General features: G+C 50.7%; 1 protein-coding gene across 6 annotated transcripts in view; it reads left to right on the top strand.

Annotated features, from left to right (window-relative positions):
• LOC101119619 (protein Shroom2) overlaps window positions 1-21,367 on the top strand; it is a 147,940-nt gene that overhangs the window by 116,055 nt on the left and 10,518 nt on the right. For 5 of the 6 annotated variants that reach the window (XM_027963344.3, XM_027963345.3, XM_042242378.1 and 2 more), the window contains 3 exons: window positions 10,328-10,831; window positions 14,903-15,424; window positions 17,287-17,458. In XM_027963344.3, coding sequence (XP_027819145.2) covers window positions 10,328-10,831; window positions 14,903-15,424; window positions 17,287-17,458 — 1,198 coding nt within the window. The remainder of the gene's footprint in view (window positions 1-10,327; window positions 10,832-14,902; window positions 15,425-17,286; window positions 17,459-21,367) is intronic. The other variant, XM_060407611.1, reaches the window with a different exon arrangement.

Here is a 21,367-nt window from a genome sequence, read left to right as displayed (position 1 = left end):
AAACAGGCAAATCTGTTTCATTGCGTTTCCTTGGTGACTAGCAGAGTTCTTTGTGTGTTATTATCTGCACATTTGTATTTTTTCTTGTGTGCATTACAGTTTGTTTTCCTGCTGACAGTGGGGCCCTTTTTTTCTTTTATTTTATATTGGAGCATAGTTGATTAACAATAATGCGTTAGTTTCATGTATACAGCTACACATATGTGTGTCTGGTTTTTTTTCAAATTCTTTTCCCATTTAGGTTGCTGTAGAATACTGAATAGTCTCTGGGCCATACAGTAGGTCTTTGTTGGTTATCCGTTTAAAATATAGCTGTGTGTACATGTCCATCCCTACCTCCCAGCCGGTCTGTCCCTCTCCCACCCTTTCCCCCTGGTAAACGTTAAGTTTGTTCTCTTAAGTCTGTGAGTCTGTTCTGTTTTGTAAATCAGTTTATTTGTACCATTTTTATTTTAGATGCCACGTGTAAGCAATATCATATGAGGTTTTTCTTTCTCTGTCTGACTGCAGATGGCATCGTTTCATTAAGCCAAATAATCTTCCATTGTATGTGTGTATCACATATATCCATCAGTGGACATTTAGGGTGCCTCCACGTCTTGCCTGTTGTAAATAGTGGGGCAGTGAATATTGGGGTGTGTGTATCCTTTCAAATCATGTTTCTCTCTGGATATATGCGCAGGAGTGGGATGACATGGTCATACGCCAGCTTCTTTAGTTTCTGGAGGAACCTAAACACTGGTGGCTGGTTGTATGTGTGCATGCTCGGTTGTGTCCACTCTTTGCCACCCCATGGACTGGAGCCCACCAGCCTCCTCTGCCCGTGGACTTTTCCAGGCAAGAATACTGGAGTGGGTTACCCTTTCCTACCCCAGGGGATGGTTATTAAGGGTTAGATTTTTTTTGAATTAAAGTATAGTTGCTTTACAGTGTTTCAGGTGTACAGCAGAGGGATTCAGTTGTACATACAGGTTATTATAAGATATTGAATACAGGTTCCCTGTGCTATACAGTAGGTCCTTGTTGTTTATGCTAGTGTGTATCTGTTAATCCCAAGCTTCAAATTTATCCCTGCTGTGGCCTGTTGTAATCTTAATTTTGTTTTGTATGTTTGTGAGTCTGTTTCTATTTTATAAGTAAGTCTGTTTGTTTTATAAGTAAGTCTGTTTGTATCATTTTTTAAGATTCTGCATATAAGTGATATCATATGGTATTTGTCTTTCTCTGGCGTACTATTTCATTTAGTACGTTAATCTCCAGGTACATCCATGTTGCTGCAAATGGCATCATTTCATTCTTTTTTTCATGGCTGAGTAATATTCCCTTGGTATCTCTAATTTTCTTGAAGAGATCTCTAGTCTTTCCCATTCTGTTGTTTTCCTCTATTTCTTTGCATTGATCACTGAAGAAGGCTTTCTTATCTCTTCTTGCTATTCTTTGGAACTCTGCATTCTGATCCTTTTCTCCTTTGCTTTTCGCCTCTCTTCTTTTCACAGCTATTTGTAAGGCTTCCCCAGACAGCCATTTTGCTTTTTTGCATTTCTTTTCCATGGGGATGGTCTTGATCCCTGTCTCCTGTACAATGTCACGAACCTCATTCCATAGTTCATCAGGTACTCTATCTATCAGATCTAGTCCCTTAAATCTATTTCTCACTTCCACTGTATAATCATAAGGGATTTGATTTAGGTCATACCTGAATGGTCTAGCGGTTTTCCCTACTTTCTTCAATTTAAGTCTGAATCTGGCAATAAGGAGTTCATGATCTGAGCCACAGTCAGCTCCCGATCTTGTTTACACTGACTGTATAGAGCTTCTCCATCTTTGGGTGCAGAGAATATAATCAATCTGATTTCGGTGTTGACCATCTGGTGATGTCCATGTGTTCATGTCTGGTGTGTCTCTTGTGTTGTCGGAAGAGGGTGTTTGCTATGACCAGTGCATTTTCTTGACAAAACTCTATTAGTCTTTGCCCTGCTTCATTGCCCTGCTTCCGCATTCCAAGGCCAAATTTGCTTGTTACTCCAGGTGTTTCTTGACTTCCTACTTTTGCATTCCAGTCCCCTGTAATGAAAAGGACATCTTTTTGGGTGTTAGTTCTAACAGGTCTTGTAGGTCTTCATAAAACCATTCAACTTCAGCTTCTTCAGTGTTACTGGTTGGGGCATAGACTTGGATAACTGTGATATTGAATGGTTTGCCTTGGAGACGAACAGAGATCATTCTGTCATTTTTGAGATTGCATCCAAGTACTGCATTTTGGACTCTTTTGTTGACCATGATGGTCATGCAAAGATGGGCTCGATAAAAGGACAGAAATGGTATGGACCTCACAGAAGCAGAAGATATTAAGAAGAGGTGGCAAGAATACACGGAAGAACTGTACAAAAAAGATCTTCACGACCCAGGTAATCATGATGATGTGATCATTAATCTAGAGCCAGACATCTTAGAAAGTGAAGTCAAGTGGGCCTTAGAAAGCATCACTACAAACAAAGCTAGTGGAGGTGATGGAATTCCAGTTGAGCTGTTTCAAATCCTAAAAGATGATGCTGTGAAAGTGCTGCACTCAAGATGCCAGCAAATTTGGAAAACTCAGCAGTGGCCACAGGACTGGAAAAGGTCAGTTTTCATTCCAATTCCAAAGAAAGTCAATGCAAAAGAATGCTCAAACTACCACACAATTGCACTCATCTCACACGCTAGTAAAGTAATGCTCAAAATTCTCCAAGCCAGGCTTCAGCAATACGTGAACCGTGAACTCCCTGATGTTCAAGCTGGTTTTAGAAAAGGCAGAGGAACGAGAGATCAAATTGCCAATATCCGCTGGATCATGGAAAAAGCAAGAGAGTTCCGGAAAACCATCTATTTCTGTTTTATTGACTATGCCCAAGCCTTTGACTGTGTGGATCACAATAAACGGTGGAAAATTCTGAAAGAGATGGGAATACCAGACCACCTGACCTGCCTCTTGAGAAATCTGTATGCAGGTCAGAAACTAACAGTTAGAACTGGACATGGAACAACAGACTGGTTCTAAATAGGAAAAGGAGTACGTCAAGGCTGTATATTGTCACCCTGCTTATTTAACTTCTATGCAGAGTACATCATGAGAAACGCTGGGCTGGAAGAAGCACAAGCTGGAATCAAGATTGCCGGGAGAAATATCAATAACCTCAGATATGCAGATGACACCACCCTTATGGCAGAAAGTGAAGAGGAGCTAAAAGCCTCTTGATGAAAGTGAAAGAGGAGAGCAAAAAAGTTGGCTTAAAGCTCAACATTCAGAAAACGAAGATCATGGCATCTGGTCCCATCACTTCATGGGAAATAGATGGGAAACAGTGGAAACAGTGGCAGACTTTATTTTTTTGGGCTCCAAAATCACTGCAGATGGTGACTGCAGCCATGACATTAAAAGACGCTTACTCCTTGGAAGAAAAGTTATGACCAACCTAGATAGTATATTCAAAAGCAGAGACATTACTTTGTTGACTAAGGTCCGTCTAGTCAAGGCTATGGTTTTTCCAGTGGTCATGTATGGATGTGAGAGTTGGACTGTGAAGAAGGCTGAGTGCTGAAGAATTGATGCTTTTGAACTGTGGTGTTGGAGAAGACTCTTGAGAGTCCCTTGGACTGCAAGGAGATCCAACCAGTCCATTCTGAAGGAGATCAGCCCTGGGATTTCTTTGGAAGGAATGATGCTAAAGCTGAAACTCCAGTACTTTGGCCACCTCATGGGAAGAGTTGACTCATTGGAAAAGACTCTGATCCTGGGAGGGATTGGGGGCAGGAGGAGAAGGGGACGACAGAGGATGAGATGGCTGGATGGCATCACGGACTCGATGGATGTGAGTCTGAGTGAACTCCGGGAGTTGGTGATGGACAGGGAGGCCTGGCGTGCTGCGATTCATGGGGTCACAAAGAGTCGGACACGACTGAGCGACTGAACTGAATTGAATAATATTCTACTGTGTGTGTGTGTGTGTAGCACAGCTTTGTTATCCATTCATCTGCCAATGGACATTTAGGTTGCTTCGATGCCTTGGCTGTTGTAAACGATGCTGCTATTGGAGTCCATGTATCTTTTCAAATTAAAGTTTTCATCTTTTCTGGACATATCCCCAAGAGTGGGATTGTTGGATCATATGGTAGCTTTTGTTTTTTTGACAGTGCTATATAACTTGCAGGATCTGAGTTTCAATTCAGCCCAGGAATTGAACCCCCAGCCATAGCTTTGAGGTCTTCCCTGGTGGCTCAGCTGGTAAAGAATCCACCTGCAATTCGGGAGACCTGGATTGGGAAGATCCCCTGGAGGAGGGAAAGGCTACCCGCTCCAGTATTCTTGCCTGTACAGTCCATGGGGTCACACAGAGTCGGACACGACTGAGCAACTTTCACTTTCCGCAGCAGTGAAAGCACAGAATCCTAACCCCTGGACCACCAGGGAATTTACTCCCCCCCGCCCCCCGGGACTATCAGGACTTTGAATGACAATCTGTGGGGGTGCACTTGGTTCACAAGGGACCATTGCTCACTAGCAGCGCAGCGGAGAGGGGCAGAAAAGTAACTAAAACCGTAGTTTTTAAAACCTCCCCAGACCCTCCCCCACGTAAATGAAACCCCTCCCCTAACATTGTCGTCATCGCCTGCAGGGTGCCTCTCAAAATGAGTGCTTACGCGTATTTGTATGTTGCAGAAATTAGTATCTTCCTTGACTTCTGGACCAGGGCTCGGCAGACTCCATCCCAAGGCCCTGGGCCGGGGTTCGGGAAGCCTGTCCTGGTGGAGGACTTCAGGTTGGTCCCTGCCAACTTGGTACCCGGGGGTACCTCACTGTGTTTTTCATACGATGATGATCTATCTAGCTGGGGAGAGACAACGCCAAGCCAAGGATGAAAACTGCAGGAGTAGCTTTTCATATCCCACGTGGGTAGAAAAGCGAGTGAGAAGGAATCGGGGAAGAAGGGATCCATAAATCAGAGCTTCCCAACAGACGTGTGACCTCCAGATGCCTTGGGGTGTTCTCCCGGATGCCCCTGCAGGCGGGCATTTCGTCCCTGGTCCCCTCTGTCTGTCCGCCCAGACCTGGCTTTGTGATGGAGAAAAGTTTGAGGAGAGCTTAGATGCACGTGTCTAAAATCATCACCCATGTTCCCTCAGGACGCCGTCAAGAATTGGAGAAGTGGGGTTCAGGAGACAGAATTGGCTCAGACATTTGCATTTGGAAGGCTGGAATTCCTGATAGCTGTGCCATCCTTGTTTCCTGGATATGGCAGGAAATATACTAATCTCACGTCCCTCTTAGAGGAGCTTTGCTCACACAGGTGGAATCGCTGCCTTCTCTGGGGAGACCACAGCACGTCCTGTCTAAGGCACTTTGCAAATGTGCAGTAAGTCACTTCAGTTGTCCCCGACTCTTCAGTTGCATCTGACTCTTTGCGACCCCACGGACTGTAGCTCACAGGATCCTCTGTCCGTGGGATTCTCCCGGCAGGAATACTGCAGTGGGTTGCCGTTCCCTCCTCCAGGGGAATCTTCCCAACCCAGGGACGGAACCTGCGTCTCTTATGTCTCCTGCATTGACAGGCAGGTTCTTGACTACTAGCGCCACCTGGGAAGCCCCAAGGCATTTAGCAAATAGAGCTCCTTTTTAATTAATCTTTTAAACGTGAATCCAGATGGACAAAGGCACTTAGATATTAGCAATAAATTGTAGCTGCTTTAATTCTCTGTTTCAACGAGGTGGTGGATATTTAATAAGTGAAAGTGAAGTTGCTCAGTCGTGTCTGACTCTTTGTGACCCATGAACTGTAGCCCACCAAGCTCCTCCATCCATGGGATTCTCCAGGCAAGAATACTGGAGTGGGTTGCCATTTCCTTCTCCAGGGGATCTTCCCGACCCAGGGATCGAACCCAGGTCTCCCACATTGCATGCAGACACTTTAGCCTCTGCACCACCAGGGAAGCCCTTAAATACAAGACTCCAAGTACTAACATCAAAGGTTTCAAGGGAGGAAAGGAAGCCAGGTTGAAAGAAGGGGGAGGAGGCGGGGGGGTGGGGTGGAGAAAGGGGTGGCCTTACAGATGTCTCCTGCCACCTACAGATGCCCAGGCGTTATGGGACTTTTCCCTGGGCCTCCAGAGAAGGGAGGACTGGAACTCGGCCCTACCAGAAATCAGCCCAGACCAGAACCAGAATTCGAGTTCTCTGCCAAGAGGAGGTGATCGGTCTCCAATCCTCAGCTCAGGCTGAGAGCCCTTCAACCAGATTCCTGCATCCAGGACCGGGGGACTAGAAAAACAGGGAAGGATAGGAAGGGTTAAGGAGAGGAAAGAGAGAGGGAACGGGAGAGAGGTCAGTAAAGTCTCTTGTTCCTTACCGGTCGGGACACTCTGGCCAATTGTCCGCGTCAGGAAGAGACCAGGGACAAAAGGGTCCCAGTTGTGGCTGCTGGGTCTGGTCCATTGGCAGGCAAGCTGGCCCTGAGTACCTCGAGTGGTCAGGATGTCAGTCTCAGCGAAGAAGAGTCCCTCCAGAGTCGCCATTTGTTGCAACCCCTTCCAGGGCCTGAAACTGGGCTCTTGTCTAACACTTGGAAATGAATTGTCCGAGGAGACACATGTGCTGACAAAGCAAGAGATTTTATTGGGAAAGGGCACCCGGGTGGAGAGCAGTAGGGTAAGGGAACCCAGGAGAACTGCTCTGAATAGGTACCTGTTTATTAAATAATAGGTACCACTGGAACTTCCCTGATGGTCCAGTGGTTAAGACTTGGCCTTCCACTGTAGGGGGTGTGGGTTCAATCCCTGGTCATACAGCTAAGATGCCACATGCCTTGCCACCAAAAACACAGGACATAAATAACAGAAGCAGTATTGTAACAAATTCAATAAAGAGTTTGAAAATGGTCCACATCAAAAAAAATTTTTTTTAGAAAAACAAAAAAATTGGTTCTGAGTAGTTTTGAGCGGGTCTTCAGATGCTAGATTTCAGGAGTTTTAAGAAAAAAAGAAAAACAAAAGTTCAAGTGCTCAGCTCTTTGGAATGAAACACTGCAGCGGTGTGTGTGAGTTGCCATGAATGAAGTTTTACTGCGATGGCTTCAACGGGAGGCAGGCCCGAGGCTGGCTTTTCCCTAGCCGGCCAGAGGTGATAGTGGGTGACAGGACATCTGAGCCAAGAATCACCCTCCTCTGATTGTTGTCTAAAGGCCATTCCGTCTTTTGTATGCAAACACCTGCTGGACTGTGTATTGTCCTCTGAACCATCCATTGCATCGTTCAAGCTGTTTGGATAACTTTTTTAAAAAAACAATGACTTTATTTTTGGCTGCACAGGCTCTCCGTCATTGCATGGGCTTTCTCTAGTTGTGGCAAAGTGGGGCGCTGCTCTCTAGGTGTGACACTTGGCTTCTCTTGTTGAGGAACCTGGGCTGAGTAGTTGTGGCCCCCCGAGCTTCATTGCCCCACGACGGCAGGTGAAATCTTCCCGGCCCCCCGGGGATTGAACCCGTGTCCTGGACATAGGCGGGCGGATTCTTAACCCCCTGACCCACCAGGAAAGACTTTGCCTTCCAACTGCCGTCTGCCCTTTACTTTTAGTATTTAATGCCGATAAACAAGGGCACCTTTCCTAGGCTGTTTGAGTTGGCAGAACATTCAAGTTAATTCTTATTTCAGCAGACTGACTTCCCCAGACTACTCAACATGTGAACGTTTCTTTTCTCAACATAATGCCTATTTTGGTTGGTTTCTCTGGCCTCCCCGTGTGGCTTGTGGCATCTTGAGTCCCTGAGCAGGAATGAACCCAGGCCCTCCGCAGTCAAAGCACTGAGTCTGAACCACTGGACCACCAGGGAATTACCTGGCTTTTTTTTTTTCACTTGTTTGTTTTAAACTAAACTCCCTAAGCTGGGTTAATATTTTATTAATCAGGAAGTGAGTGAAGTTGCTTAGTCATGTCCAACTCTTTGCGACCCCGTGGACTGTAGCCCATCAAGGTCCTCTGTCCATGGGATTTTCTCCAGGCAAATGTACTAGAGTGGGTTGCCGTTGCCTTCTCCAGGGGATCTTCCCGACCCAGGGATCGAACCCAGGTCTCCCATATTGATTCTTTACCCATCTGAGCCACCAGGGAAGTCAGTTAAGCTGGAAGTGGAGAACAAACCTGCCCACTTGTGGGGTCCTGGGGGGCGACTGGTGATCTGATGTCCTTGTCCAGTTATTGAACCCTTTGAGCTGCTGTCATTGGGCTCACGAACATGACGGCTGCAGAGTCCGGCCCCAGCTAGACGACAAGGGACGCTGAGGGAATTGGGGGAGGAAGTCCGTGGTCTCCCGTAGACCAGCCATGGAACCCGGAAGGGACCTTTCTCCTGAGGACACAGCAAGAGAAACACGCCTAGGGAACTCAGCTGTCAGCGCAGCTGCCTGGATGGGGTGGGGCCGGCTGCAATGGCAAGGTCTAGAGCAGATGCACTTCCCGGGCGCTGAGTGGGTGCTGGGTGTGTGTGCAGAACTATCTCGTCCCACACTTGAGGCAGTAGGTGACAGCTCCTCTTGCACTTGTGCTCTGCCTGCTGGCTGGCTGATCACTGCCCTGTCATGGAGTCTCCTCTACCAGCCCTGAGGTCGTCTCAACAGAAGACAGCTCTTCCCGTGGATGGAAGGGTCCATCCGAGGCTCATTTGATGGCTCAGGCCAGAAGAGTGTTTCAGGACAAAGCAGCAGATGCACGGCTGGCTCATTTGTTGGGAGTATGGTTATTGTAACACCCACGAGCTTTAACTATGGCCTAGATATACATATGCATGTACAATATACATCATAAAGCTTCAGCTTCCCTGGTGGCTCAGATGGTCAAGCATCTGCCTGCAATGCGGGAGACCCGGGTTCTATCCTTGGGTTGGGAAGATCCCCTGGAGAAGGGAACGGCTACCAAAGAATTGATGCTTTGGAACTGTGGAGTTGGAGAAGACTCTTGAGAAGTCCCTTGGACTGCAGGGAGATCCAGCCAGTCCATCCTGAAGGAAATCAGTCCTGAATATTCATTGGAAGGACTGATGCTGAAGCTTCAATACTTTGACCACCTGATGCAAAGAGCTGATTCATTAGAAAAGACCCTGATGCTGGGAAAGACTGAAGGCAGGAGGAGAAGGGGACGACAGAGGATGAGTTGGTTGGATGGCATCCCTGACTCAGTGGACATGACTTTGAGCAAGCTCCAGGAGTTGGTGATCCACAGGGAGGCCTGGCTTGCTACAGTCCATGGGGGTCACAGTGAGTCAGAGATGACTGAGCGACTTCACTTTCACTTTCATATGCATGTACAGAATGCCTGCGTGTGTTTTGCCAGGGTGTGTGTGTGTGTGCGCCTATATGCATGTTAACTATGTGTTAGGGAAAGCTAGAACTGGATATGGAAATGGATGAAAAGTGAAAGTGTTCGTCACTCAGTTGTGTCCGATTCCTTGCGACTCCATGGACTGTAGCCCACCAGGCTCCTCTGTCCGTGGGATTCTCCAGGCAAGAAAACTGGAGTGGGTTGCCATTGCCTTCTCCAGGGGATCTTTCCGACCCAGGGATCGAACCTGGGGCTCTTGCACTGCAGGCAGATTCGTTACCTGCTGAGCCAAATGCCTAAGAGTGTGAAAAAGATGAATGCCTTGGTGCAGCTTCCAAAACAAGCAGTCTTTGTTTTTCTGATGTTTAATCATAGGCTGCTGGTTTAAAAGGTTTTGTTAATGTATTTGCTGCTGTCTTAAAAAGTTGTATGAGTGAAAGTGAAGTTGCTCAGTTGTATCTGACTCTTTGCACCCCATGGACTGCATACTAGGCTTCTCCTTCCATGGGATTTTCCAGGCAAGGGTACTGGAGTGACTTGCCATTTCCTTCTCCCTCCCCAAAAAAGGTTTTATCCCTTGGTATATGGCAATTTCCTGAAATAAGTCCCGTAAAAACACTGTTGCAATGTGAAATGAGTATTTCTCCATATCACCATTTGAGTATTTTCACACCCTTTTTTGCTTAATGTTTGTGGGACTTGTATCTGCCCCCATATGGCAGTGTGTGTGTCCATGTGCGTGTGCGCCATGTGTGTGCCTCCTCTCCTCTGGTGTGACATGCCAGAGTACTGCCTCGTGTGTTTGCATCTGATGTCTGCCCGTTTGCAGTTGCAGCGGGGACTGGCGTGGGCAGACATGGGTGGATTTAATTCCTTAAAGTCATTGAAGGGAGGTTATGTGTGCCCTTGACGGAAGTCGGGTTCGGCGAGGAGAGGGTTCCCTGGAACCCTTGGCTCTTTCTTCTTCCTTGCTTCCCCTAGACAAGCAGATGGTCAGCGTGCGGAGGACTGCCCAGGAGCAACACGGGACCCCCGGCAAACCTCTGAACCCCCTGGCGCCCGGGAAGGGCCCAAGGTGTCCCTGGAGGCCCGCGGCCGGGCGGGTACCCTCCCTCGTGATTACCGGTACCCGGAGCCGCACACGCCTCTGGAGCCGACCACGCGGGGTCAGGAGCCCCGGCCCCTGAGCGCCGCCCCGCTGGCCCGGAGACCCGCCCTACAGAGGCCACCGCCGCCCAAGCGTGAGCTCCGGCCACCGCCAGGGGGCGCGCCTGGCCAGCCCCGCACCTCGGTGGCCTCCTCGGAGGCGGTGGACACGCAAAGCGCGCGGCGCGTGGAGGAGCCCACGGCCCCACTGCTCCCCGCCCCGTTCCGGCCCCTGCAGACCTCCACCATGGACACTTCGCGCTCGCCGTCACCACAGTTCGCACCGCAGAAGCTGACGGACAAGCCCCCGCTGCTCATCCAGGACGAGAACACCGCCAGGTAGTGTCTCTCCCTACCTTCTTGCCCTGTTTAGGGCTCCCTGCAACTGCGAGAGGGTCCCGTGCATCCTCCCTGGGTGTGAACATGTGCCCCCATGTCGCCCCCCCCCCCCCCCGGTGGCCTTGACCCCGCTCCCCACGCTGGGACCTGGGACTAACACGGAGAGGACCCCCACAACCTCCCACCACCTCCAGTGGTCACTTGAATTTTTAACTTGCTGTCGACTTTCCAGCCCCCTAAGGACCAGAGGTTCAGCATGAGGGTCACAGTTCATTCGATCAGTCGTGTCTGACTCTTTGAGACCCCATGGACTGCAGCACACCAGGCCTCCCTTTCCATCACCAACTCCTGGGGTTTACTCAAACTCATAGCCACTGAGTCAGTGATGCCATGCAACCATCTCATCCTCTGTCGTCCCCTTCTCCTCCCGCCTTCAATCTTTCCCAGCATCAGGGTCTTTTCCAATGAGTCAGCTCTTTGCATCAGGTGGCCAAAAAGTATTGGCGTTGCAGCTTCGTCATCAGTCCTTCCAATGCATTTTCAGGACTGATCTCCTTTAGGATGGACTGGTTGGATCTCCTTGCAGTCTAAGGGACTCTCAAGAGTTTTCTCCAACACCACAGGTCAAAAGTTAATGACAATGAAATAGTACCTGTTGCTCAGTTGCACCCTGTGGGGCTAGACGCTAGCATCCTGGACAGCGCAGAGTATGGCTGTTTGCATCTCCCAGGAAAGTTCTGTTGCATCTCCCTGCTGTAGAGTCTTGACTCTACCGTTTGAGATGCTTGCCTTTTTGGTGGTGCTGGGTCTTCCCTGCTGTCACGCGGGCTTTCTCTAGCAGCAGCGAGCAGGGGCTTCTCTTGTCATGGAATTTGAGCTCAATAGTTGCTGCGTCCCGGCTTCGTCTCTCCGAAGGATGTGTGATTTCCATGGACCAGGGTTCAAATTCATGTCTCCTGCATCGGCAGGTGGATTCTTTTACCATTGAACCACCAGGGAGGTCCCTGAACTTTATTTTACCCCTGAAGACAGCACCGCATGGATGTTAAGTGATAGCATCCTGAGTTCCCCCAGGGGTGGAGTGGCAAGTGCAGCTTTATCTGGGAGTCAGCATTGCCCTCGGTCATTCTGAATGCAGCTGGCACCTAGAGATCCTTTTTACTGGGCACATTGAGGAGCTCTGAAAGGGAGGAGAAATGATGCTATGGTTTGAGTGGAGGGAATGTTGAGTGTGTGGGAATGTTGTCAATGAGCTGACGTGGGCCTCTTGGTTCTTGGGCTCTGATCTGGGACACAGTGGGCTTCTCTGAGGAACATGGCTGAGTGTTTGCTCAGTACTCCTGACCTCTGTTGACTTTAGGAGGTGGGGAGGGAGGGTTTCATTTTTTTTCATGCCCCGAAAGAGTGTGGATTTTCTCACTCTTATTTTTTCCAAGAGTCTGAGAGGAGTTTCCACAAGCAGTGGCAATACTTCTTGACAGTACCGAGTGGGGGCATCTTGATGCATCCACTGGGCTTCCGTCATGTATGTCATTTTTGGGGACCACAGAGGTTTTCTTGAACCAGCGTCCTTTGCTGCACTGGCCATCATAGAAGGCTGGGTTCTGGTCAAAGGAGCACAGTGGTGGGGCAGATAGTAACCATGCCACTCAGGAGTTTCCTACCAAGAAAGGTGGCTTACCATGTACCGAGTTCAGTGTCCCCGTCCCCAGGGCCGATGTTACAGGTTGGTGGCAGCCTGAGAGAGTGGAATGCCTTTGAGATCCACCATGAAGTTTGAGCCAGGTTCATGAATGGAGATCTGCTCCATGCCCGTCATCAACTACCAACCAGACAGGGAGTAAAACACATCAGACAAGGCCTGCTAGCTGCCTGGTGTTTGTGCAGAGCTCAGAGACGCTTGGGGCTCCCCTGGGGGCTCAGACAGTAAAGAATCTGCCTGCAGTGCGGGAGACGTGGGTTTGATCCCTGGATAGGGAAGATTCCCCCCGGAGAAGGAAATGTAACCCACTCCAGTATTCTTGCCTGGAGAATCCCATGGACAGAGGACACGACTGAGTGACTAACACACACAGGCACAGACACTCTTTTCTGTCTGTGTCCCTGCTGACTGATTTCTTGAGTGCTGCCTCATCTCCCTCTGTATCCCGTATCTCTCCCCTTCCAGTTACCTCTACTTGGGGAGCCAGCCAGGGCACAGAGCAGCTCCTTTGTCCTGAGACACGCCTTCTTGAATTCAGCAAGCGGGTCCTGCAGTCTTGTTGTGTGCCAGTCCAAGGCAGGGATGCAGAGAGCAGGAAAGTGCAGCCTTCCCACCCTGGGGGGAGTTTTAGAGAGTAGTCACTCACTTGGAATAAAAAAATGCATCCACTCCGGTTCCGAAAGCAGGAAGCTTCCTTTGAAATCTTGGACATTCTGAGGTTGGTTTGTGTGTTTGCTACAAGGTGGGGACCCTGCCCAGCAGCAGGTGTGAGCCTGAAATTTGACGGCTCACAGAAGCATTGGCAGGAGTTTTCCTGGAGCCTGTTTGTGGGTTTGGAGTGTGTGTCTGTGAGGAGGGACCCGGGAGGACCACTTCAGGGTCACTGAGTCACCTTGGGCATCTCAGGCTGTGAGAATCTGCCTGTGGGCAGTGTGGTTTATCAGACTTAGGGTGGCATGCCAGGGGCTTCCCTCATAGTCAGTAAAGAATCTACCCGCAATGCAGGAAACCCAGGTTCCATCCCGGGGCCAAGAAGATCCCCTGGAGGAGGGCATGGCAACCCACTCCAGTATTCTTGCCTGGAGGAATCCCAGGGAGAGAGGAGCCTGGAGGGCTACAGTCCATGGGGTCGCAGAGAGTCGGACACGACTGAGTGACTAGAGAGAGAGTGAGATGGTGGCATGCGGGCTGAGGACTCTCTCGGGACTGGGTACTGCTGGGGATCAGGCCCTCTGGGCAGAACCCGTCCAGACTCACTTGGATGGAGCCTGGACAGTGGCGCCCTCCACCCCCCCGGGTCCTGCTTCTCGGCAGGAACGGGTGCGACCGGGTGGCTGTAAGGTCTGGTCCGCTGTGTGGTTTGTCCTCATGTAGAGGGAGCAGCTCGTCAACCTTCCTGAACGTGGCAGTCTGCATGGGTTTCAAGAGGAGAGGTAGTTGTGATCAGGAATGACCTGGAAGACCTGCTTTGTTAGAAAGAGTATCACAGGCTCCAGAGGATTTGTTTCTATTGCTTTGTTGTTGTTGTTTTCCCCCCAATCAAGTTTCCCCACAAAACGAGGGTTGGGATGGAGATGTAAATACGTGCTGAGTAGGGCTTCCCTGGTGGCTCAGCTCGTAAAGAATCCGCCTGCACTGTGGGAGACCTGGGTTTGACCCCTGGGTTGGGAAGATCCCCTGGAGAAGGGAAAGGCCACCCACTCCAGTGTTCTGGCCTGGAGAAGCCCGTGGACTCTGCAGGCCGGAGGATCTCAGAGTCGGATATGACTGGGCAACTTGCACTTGCACTCACTCCAGTACTCTTGGGCTTCCATTGTGGCTCAGCTGGTAAAGAATGCACCTGCAGTGTGGGAGACCTGGGTTCGATCCCTGGGTCAGGAAGATCCCCTGGAGAAGGAAAAGGCTACCCACTCCGATCTGGCCTGGAGAATTCCATGGACTGTATAGTCCGTGGGTTTGCAAGGAGTCAGACACGACTGAGCGACTTTCACTTCACTAAGTCACTAGTAGGTGGGGAGGGTTTCTGTGCGTGGAGGGAAAATAATGCAATGAAGAAGGGTCTTGCCTGTGCTTTCCTGCTTGGGTGTGATGCTGGAATTTTCCTTCTGAAGTTGAGCACCTTGAAGCAGAGGAGGGTCAAGAGACCCAAGTTGTGGGGCTGGGGGCAGGAACTCCTAGACCTCATCTCCCCAATCCTGGAACCTGTGTCCTGCATGGGCCCATCTTTTGAGTTAAACTTCCCTGTTTGGAAGCACCCCCCCCCACCGCCCCCCAACATGGGACCAGCCAATTTGCTTATCTGAGTTCTGATCGTTGAGCCATGCCTGGGCCCACGGCGTGTCTCCAGCAGACGACCCTTGTCTTGGCAGAATCGAGCGGGTGATGGACAACAACACCACGGTGAAGATGGTGCCCATCAAAATAGTGCATTCGGAGAGCCAGCCGGAGAAGGAGAGCCGCCAGGCACTGGCCCGCATTCCCGAGCCACCTCCACTGCCCCGGGGCCTCGAGTGGGACCAGATCAAGACGCTCAGCACGTCTGAGCAGTCCTACTCGCGCTTCTGCCCCTACAGCCGCCAGAGTGCCGAGCCCCAGCCCCCTGCCAGCGCCCTGGGGCTCCCTGCCAAGGAAGGCCGGGCCTCCCCTCCCGCGCTTAGCTACGTGAAGGCCAAAGACAGGACCGCCGCCGACCTCAAGTCGGAGGAGCTGGCCCGTGAGATCGCAGGCAGGGATAAGTCGTTGGCGGACATCCTGGACCCCGGCGTGAGGGTGAGAACCACCATGGACCTCATGGAGGGCATCTTCCCCAGAGATGAGCATCTCCTGGAAGGCACGCAGCAACGGAGGAAGCTGCTGCCCAAGGCGCCCTCGCCCAGGACGGTGGAGGAGAGGTGAGTGGACCACCCCACCCCACCTCCGCTCCTGTCCTTTCCTGTGTGCGGTTCTAACCTCTTGGGCTTCCAGGGCAAGGGGCCAGGAATGTATCTCTTTATCCGTTCTCGTACGTGCTCTCTGGTGACAGATTTCTCCATAAGTGCTTGGTACTTTGGGGTTTTTTTTGACACCCTCCCCAAGTTAAAGGTCCATTCTGGGGACTATGATGTCAGTTGGGCAAAGATGGGAAAAGTCATGTTTCTAGCAATGCCCATGGGGCTTTTTCTCTGTTGTCTGCCCTTGGGATACTTGGCAATGTCGGGAGATGCTTCTAGTTGTCGCCTCTGGGAGAGTGGCGGTCAGAGATGGTGCTCGTTGACCTACGGGGCACAGGACGACCCCCCACCCCCACCCCAACAAACAGTGCTCCAATGCCAAAGGTCACTAGTGCTGAGGTGCAGAGGCTTGTTACAGAGAAGTGAAAGCTCAGGCTGCGGAGAATGTATTTACAAAAGAGGCCTTCTGTTGTTATGTATTTAGCTGAGGGGGTGGATTTGCTATAATTCGTTCTGTCTAGAGGGCGGGGGAGGAGCTTCCCTGGTGGCTTAGATGGTAAAGAATCCACTTGCAATGGGGGAGACCTGGGTTCGATCCCTGGGTTGGGAAGATCCCCTGGAGAAGGGAATGGCCACCCACTCCAGTATTCTTGCCTGGAGAGTCCCATGGACAGAGGAGCCAGGCGGGCTACAGTCCATGGGGTCGCAAAGAGTGGGGCATGACTGAGCTGCTTTCACGTAACATTCACATTTGGAGGCTGGAAGTCACGGATGGCAGTGACATTTCTTGCTTGTTGTTATGACCGGAGATATTATCATTTCAGAGTACTCCAGGGGATCTTTGGTTGGGAAGATCCCAAAGATCCCCTGGAGAAGGGAATGGCCACCCACTCCAGTATTCTGGCCTGGAGAATCACACAGAGGAGCCTGGTGGGCTACACTCCCCAGGGGTCGCCAAGAGTGGGATGCAACTGAGTGACTAAGAAGGACCCTCTCTAGCCTCTTGTATTCAGTCACCTGCCCACAAAGGTGCACCTGCTTACATCTGTCCTGTTGGTGCACGTGGTCTTGGTGAGCATCGCTGATTGATAGTAGGCGGGAGCACGAATGTCGTGTAGCAGACAGGGGCTCAGAGGCCGCAAATGGGGCTGCTGGTAGGATGCCCGGTCAACTTGGGGCCTGTGGCCACACTTACAGTAGCAATAGACAGCTCCCCGTAGACCTCAGGCTCCCAGAGAAAATGATCTGTGCCCTCCCCCACAGGTGGGGCTTTGGGTACCATTTGGCAGGGGGTTCTAGTTCTGGGTGACTTCCCTGGTAGCTCAGACTGTAAAGCATCTGCCTGCAATGTGGGAGACCCAGGTTCGATCCCTGGGTTGGGAAGATCCCCTGGAGAAAGAAATCCCACTCCAGTATTCTGGCCTGGAGAATCCCATGGACAGAGGAGCCTGGGGGGCTATAGTCTGTGGGGTTGCTAAGAGTCGGACACGACTGAGCGACTTCACTTTTTAGTTCTGGCCTCAGCACCTGCCCTTTCCACACTTTTGTTTGCTTGGTTGATTGATTTTTTTTTTGGCACACCCCCTAGCATGTGGGGTCTTCACTTCCCGACTAAGGGATCAAACTCTTGTCCCCTGCGTTGGAAGACAGAGTCTTAGCCACTGGACCACCAGCAAAGCCCACTCTGTCCCTGCTTCTGCTGTCTCTTCTGGCTCATGTCCTTTCATCAGCCCCTCGGTTCTCAGGTCCCAGCCCAGGTTTCAGGTGCGTCTGTGGGCACACGATCAGAACTAATGTGGACGTTCTGCCGTTTGGTTCCCCAGGAGGGAGGAGACCAGCTTGCTGGCAGCCACACCCTTGGCCACCACCTCCGCCTACTATAGCACGTCAGCCCCCAAGGCGGAGCTGCTGATAAAGATGAAGGACCTGCAGGAGCAGCAGGAGCCAGAGGAGGACTCGGGCAGTGACTTGGACCACGACCTGTCAGTCAAAAAGGTAGGGAGGCTGAAATCCGGATGAGAACGTGCTGGCGGGAGGCAGGTGGTGGCCCTTGGGTCCACCCCCAGCCTGGCCCTGCACCATGCACCATTCGTGTTGGGCGTGATGCTGACATTTGGGCCTGCGTGTGAAGACTTTTGTGGGAGAGGCTTCTGTCCTAAGCAGGTCTCTCCATAGGACCTCCGTGCTATCGCTCTGTCATAAGATCCAGTGTCAAGAAAACCTGGTGGCCACTAGTCTCTTTCATTTTAAGCTCAACCGATAATGTCTCTTCTATCCCAGTTGAAACCGGAGGGGCTTAACTATATCACCTTCAGCAGGGTCCATACCTTCTCTGAGTACCGATTTCAAATTCCTGTGATCAGGTAATAAATTCAACAGCAGGTCGTAAAGGGCTGTGTTAACCAAAAAGCAGCCCTTCTTCAACTCCAGGCCCTTGGGGACACAGCAGCAACACGCAAATAGTCATTCCTTCCCTGAAGGCACTGTGTTTTCGCAGCACAAAAACAAACACACAATACAGGGCCCACGGGCCACACCCGCCCCCCAACCTGCTGTTGTCAATAAAGTTTTATTTAAAGACAGCCAATTCATTCATTTACATACGGCCTCTACCTATTGTATTACATATGGCCTTTACATATTGTATTACGTTTACTATACTGTAAGCGATGTTGAGTAGTGGCTGTGTGGCCTCTGAAGTCTAAAATATTCACTGTCTATGGCTCTTTACAGAAAACGTTTGCACATATAATGTAATTGATCAGAAAAGGAAAACAGTGAAGGCATACAGAGATAAAAGGAGTGTGATTGTAGGGAAGGCTCTGATGAGGTCATGATGCAGAAAAACGTGGCTTGAGATGAGGGAGTGTCCAGTTCTGTCAGGGACTGGGTTGGGGGCGGGGAGCGGGGGCACCACGTACAAAGGCCCTGGGGTAGGACATATGTTGGGAAGGCAGCAGAGACCACTGGCTGGAACACTGTGGAAAGGAGGAGGGGCGATTGTAGATGCAGGTCAGGGAGCCAGGGGCTGGACCAGGAGGAAGGGGGATGGGAGGTGAGGTCAGGGAGCAGTGGTTGAAGCTGTGTGCACAAGGAGGGAAGATGGAACAGGAGGTCAGGGCCTTGTGGCGGGAGCTCCATGGAGATTTGAGAGGTGAATTGGAGATAACAGTCTGGGACCTGTGGCTGCAGCTGTGTGGACAGGGAGGAAGATGATTATCGGAGAGGATGTCAGGAACCAGTGATGGGAGACATGTGGATAAAGAAGAATAAGACTGGAGAGACGGTCAGGCTGCTTGAGCCGCAGCTGTGTGGATGAGGAGAGACGATTGGCCATAACGTCGTAAGACAAGCGGCTGGATCTGTGTGGACAGGGATACAGAGGTTTGGACAGGAAGTCAGAGACCAGTTGACTGGAGCCGTGTGGACACAGAGCTGGAGGATTGGAAAGGAAGTTGAGGACCAGTGGCTGGAGCTCTCTGTACAAGGAGGAAGAGGATTGTAGGGACAGGGGGCCAGAGCCCTGTGATCAGGAATGAGGCGGATTGCAGTTCAGGTCGGTGTCCACTAGATGGAGCTGTGTAGACAAAGGGGAATGAGACATAAAGTGAGTTGCTGGAGCTGTGTGGATGATTGGAGATGTGGCCAGACCAGTGGCTGGGGCCTTGTGGACAAGGAGGAGGAGGATCCCAGAGGAGGTCAAGGACTTGTGTCTGGAGATGTTTCGACAAGTAGGTGGAAGGATTTGTGATCAATAGTCAAGGGGGACCAGTGGCTGCTGCTGTGTGAAGAAGGGTGAGGCGGGTTGGAGATAAAAGTGGCTGGACCTGGGTGTGCAAGGAGCAAAAGACTGGAGATGAAGTTAGCAAAAACGAGGCCGGTTCAGTTCAGTCGCTCAGTCGTGTCCAACTCTTTGCGACCCCATGAATTGCAGCACCCCAGGCCTCCCTGTCCATCACCAACTCCTGGAGTTCACCCAAACCCATGTCCATCGAGTCAGTGATGCCATCCAGCCATCTCATCCTCTGTCATCCCCTTCTCCTCCTGCCCCCAATCCCTCCCAGCATCGGAGTCTTTTCCAATGAGTCAACTGTTCGCATGAGGTAGCCAAAGTATTAGAGTTTCAGCTTCAGCATCAGTCCTTCCAATGAACACCCAGGAGTGATCTCCTTTAGGATGGAATGGTTGGATCTCCTTGCAGTCCAAGGGACTCTCAAGAGTCTTCTCCAACACCACAGTTCAAAACCATCGATTCTTCGGTGCTCAGCTTTCTTCTCAGTCCAACTCTCATTACTTTGTTGGCAAAGTAATGTCTCTGCTTTTTTATGCTGTCTAGGTTGGTCATAACTTTCCTTCCAAGGAGTAAGTGTCTTTTAATTTCATGGCTGCAGTCACCATCTGCAGTGATTTTGGAGCCCCCAAAAAATAAAGTCTGCCACTGTTTCCACTGTTTCCCCATCTATTTCCCATGAAGTAATGGGACCAGATGCCATGATCTTCGTTTTCTGAATGTTGAGCTTTAAGCCAACTTTTTCACTCTCCTCTTTCACTTTCATCAAGAGGCTTTTTAGTTCTTCTTCCTCTTCACTTTCTGCCATAAGGGTGGTGTCATCTGCATATCTGAGGTTATTGATATTTCTCCCGGCAATCTTGATTCCAGCTTGTGCTTCTTCCAGCCCAGCGTTTCTCATGATGTACTCTGCATAGAAGTTAAATAAGCAGGGTGACGATATACAGCCTTGACGTACTCCTTTTCCTATTTAGAACCAGTCTGTTGTTCCATGTCCAGTTCTAACTGTTGCTTCCTGACCTGCATATAGGTTTCTCAAGAGGCAGGTCGGGTAGTCTGGTATTCCCATCTCTTTCAGAATTTTCCACAGTTTATTGTGATTCACACAGTCAAAGGCTTTGGCATAGTCAGTAAAGCAGAAAAACGAGGCCAGACCTGGATGAATAAGGATTAGGAGGTTTGGAGATTTTTAAGTCAGGAACCAGGGGCTGGGGCTGTGTGACAAAGAAGAGGCAAAATGGAGAGGCAGTCAGGGACCAGTGGCTTGAGCTACTGGACTAGAGAGAAGAAGCTTTGGCCTGAGGTCAGGGACCAGCAACTGGACCTTTGTGCACAAGGAGGAGGAATTTTGGAGAGGAGGTCAGGAACCAGTGAGTGGAGCTGTGTGTATAAGGAAGAGCAGGATGGGAGAGAGGGATCAGGGTCCCATAGCTGTCACTGTGTAGATGAGGAGGGAAGATAAAGTCATAGACAGGTGGCTGGACCTGTGTGAACAAGGATGAGGGGGGTTTTTAGAGGAAATCAGGGACCTGGGGCTGGGACTGTGAGAACCAGGATGAGGAGGATTGCAGTTCAGGTCAGTGACCGTGAGATGGAGCCATGTCGGCAGAATGGAAGGGGTTTGAGAGACAAGGTTAGGGACCAGTTGCTGTAGCTTGTTTAGACAGGGAGGAGGACGCTTGTAGAGAAAGTCAAGGGACAGGTTGACCTGGAGCGGGAGGATAGGAAAAAAGGCAGGGACCAATGGCTGGAAGCCCTCTGCACAAGGCCAGTGAGGAGTGGAGGGGAAGTCGGGGAGCCGTGGTTGGAGCTTTGGGGACAGAGGAGGAGGTCTGGAGATGTACTCAGGTGGCTATGCCTGATGCTGTTTGGTCAAGGAGGAGGAAGATAGGAGATGCGGTCAGGGGCCATGGGTGGAGCTGTGTGGACAAGGAGGAGGGAACACGTAGCCGATGTCAGGGACCAGTTGCTGGAGCTGTTTGGACATGGAACAGGAGGATTGGAAAGGAAACCGAGGAGTGGAAAGGAAACCAGTGGCTAGACAGGCTCTTTTTACAAGGAGGCGGAGGACTGCGGATTAAGAAAGGCAACAGTGGCTGGAGCTGTGTCTACAA

The sequence above is a fragment of the Ovis aries genome, chromosome X (genome assembly GCF_016772045.2).
Source record: "Ovis aries strain OAR_USU_Benz2616 breed Rambouillet chromosome X, ARS-UI_Ramb_v3.0, whole genome shotgun sequence".
In the NCBI taxonomy this organism is placed as follows: domain Eukaryota; kingdom Metazoa; phylum Chordata; class Mammalia; order Artiodactyla; family Bovidae; genus Ovis; species Ovis aries.
Note: the sequence above shows the minus strand (reverse complement) of the source record. Positions and strands in the feature narration are given on the sequence as shown.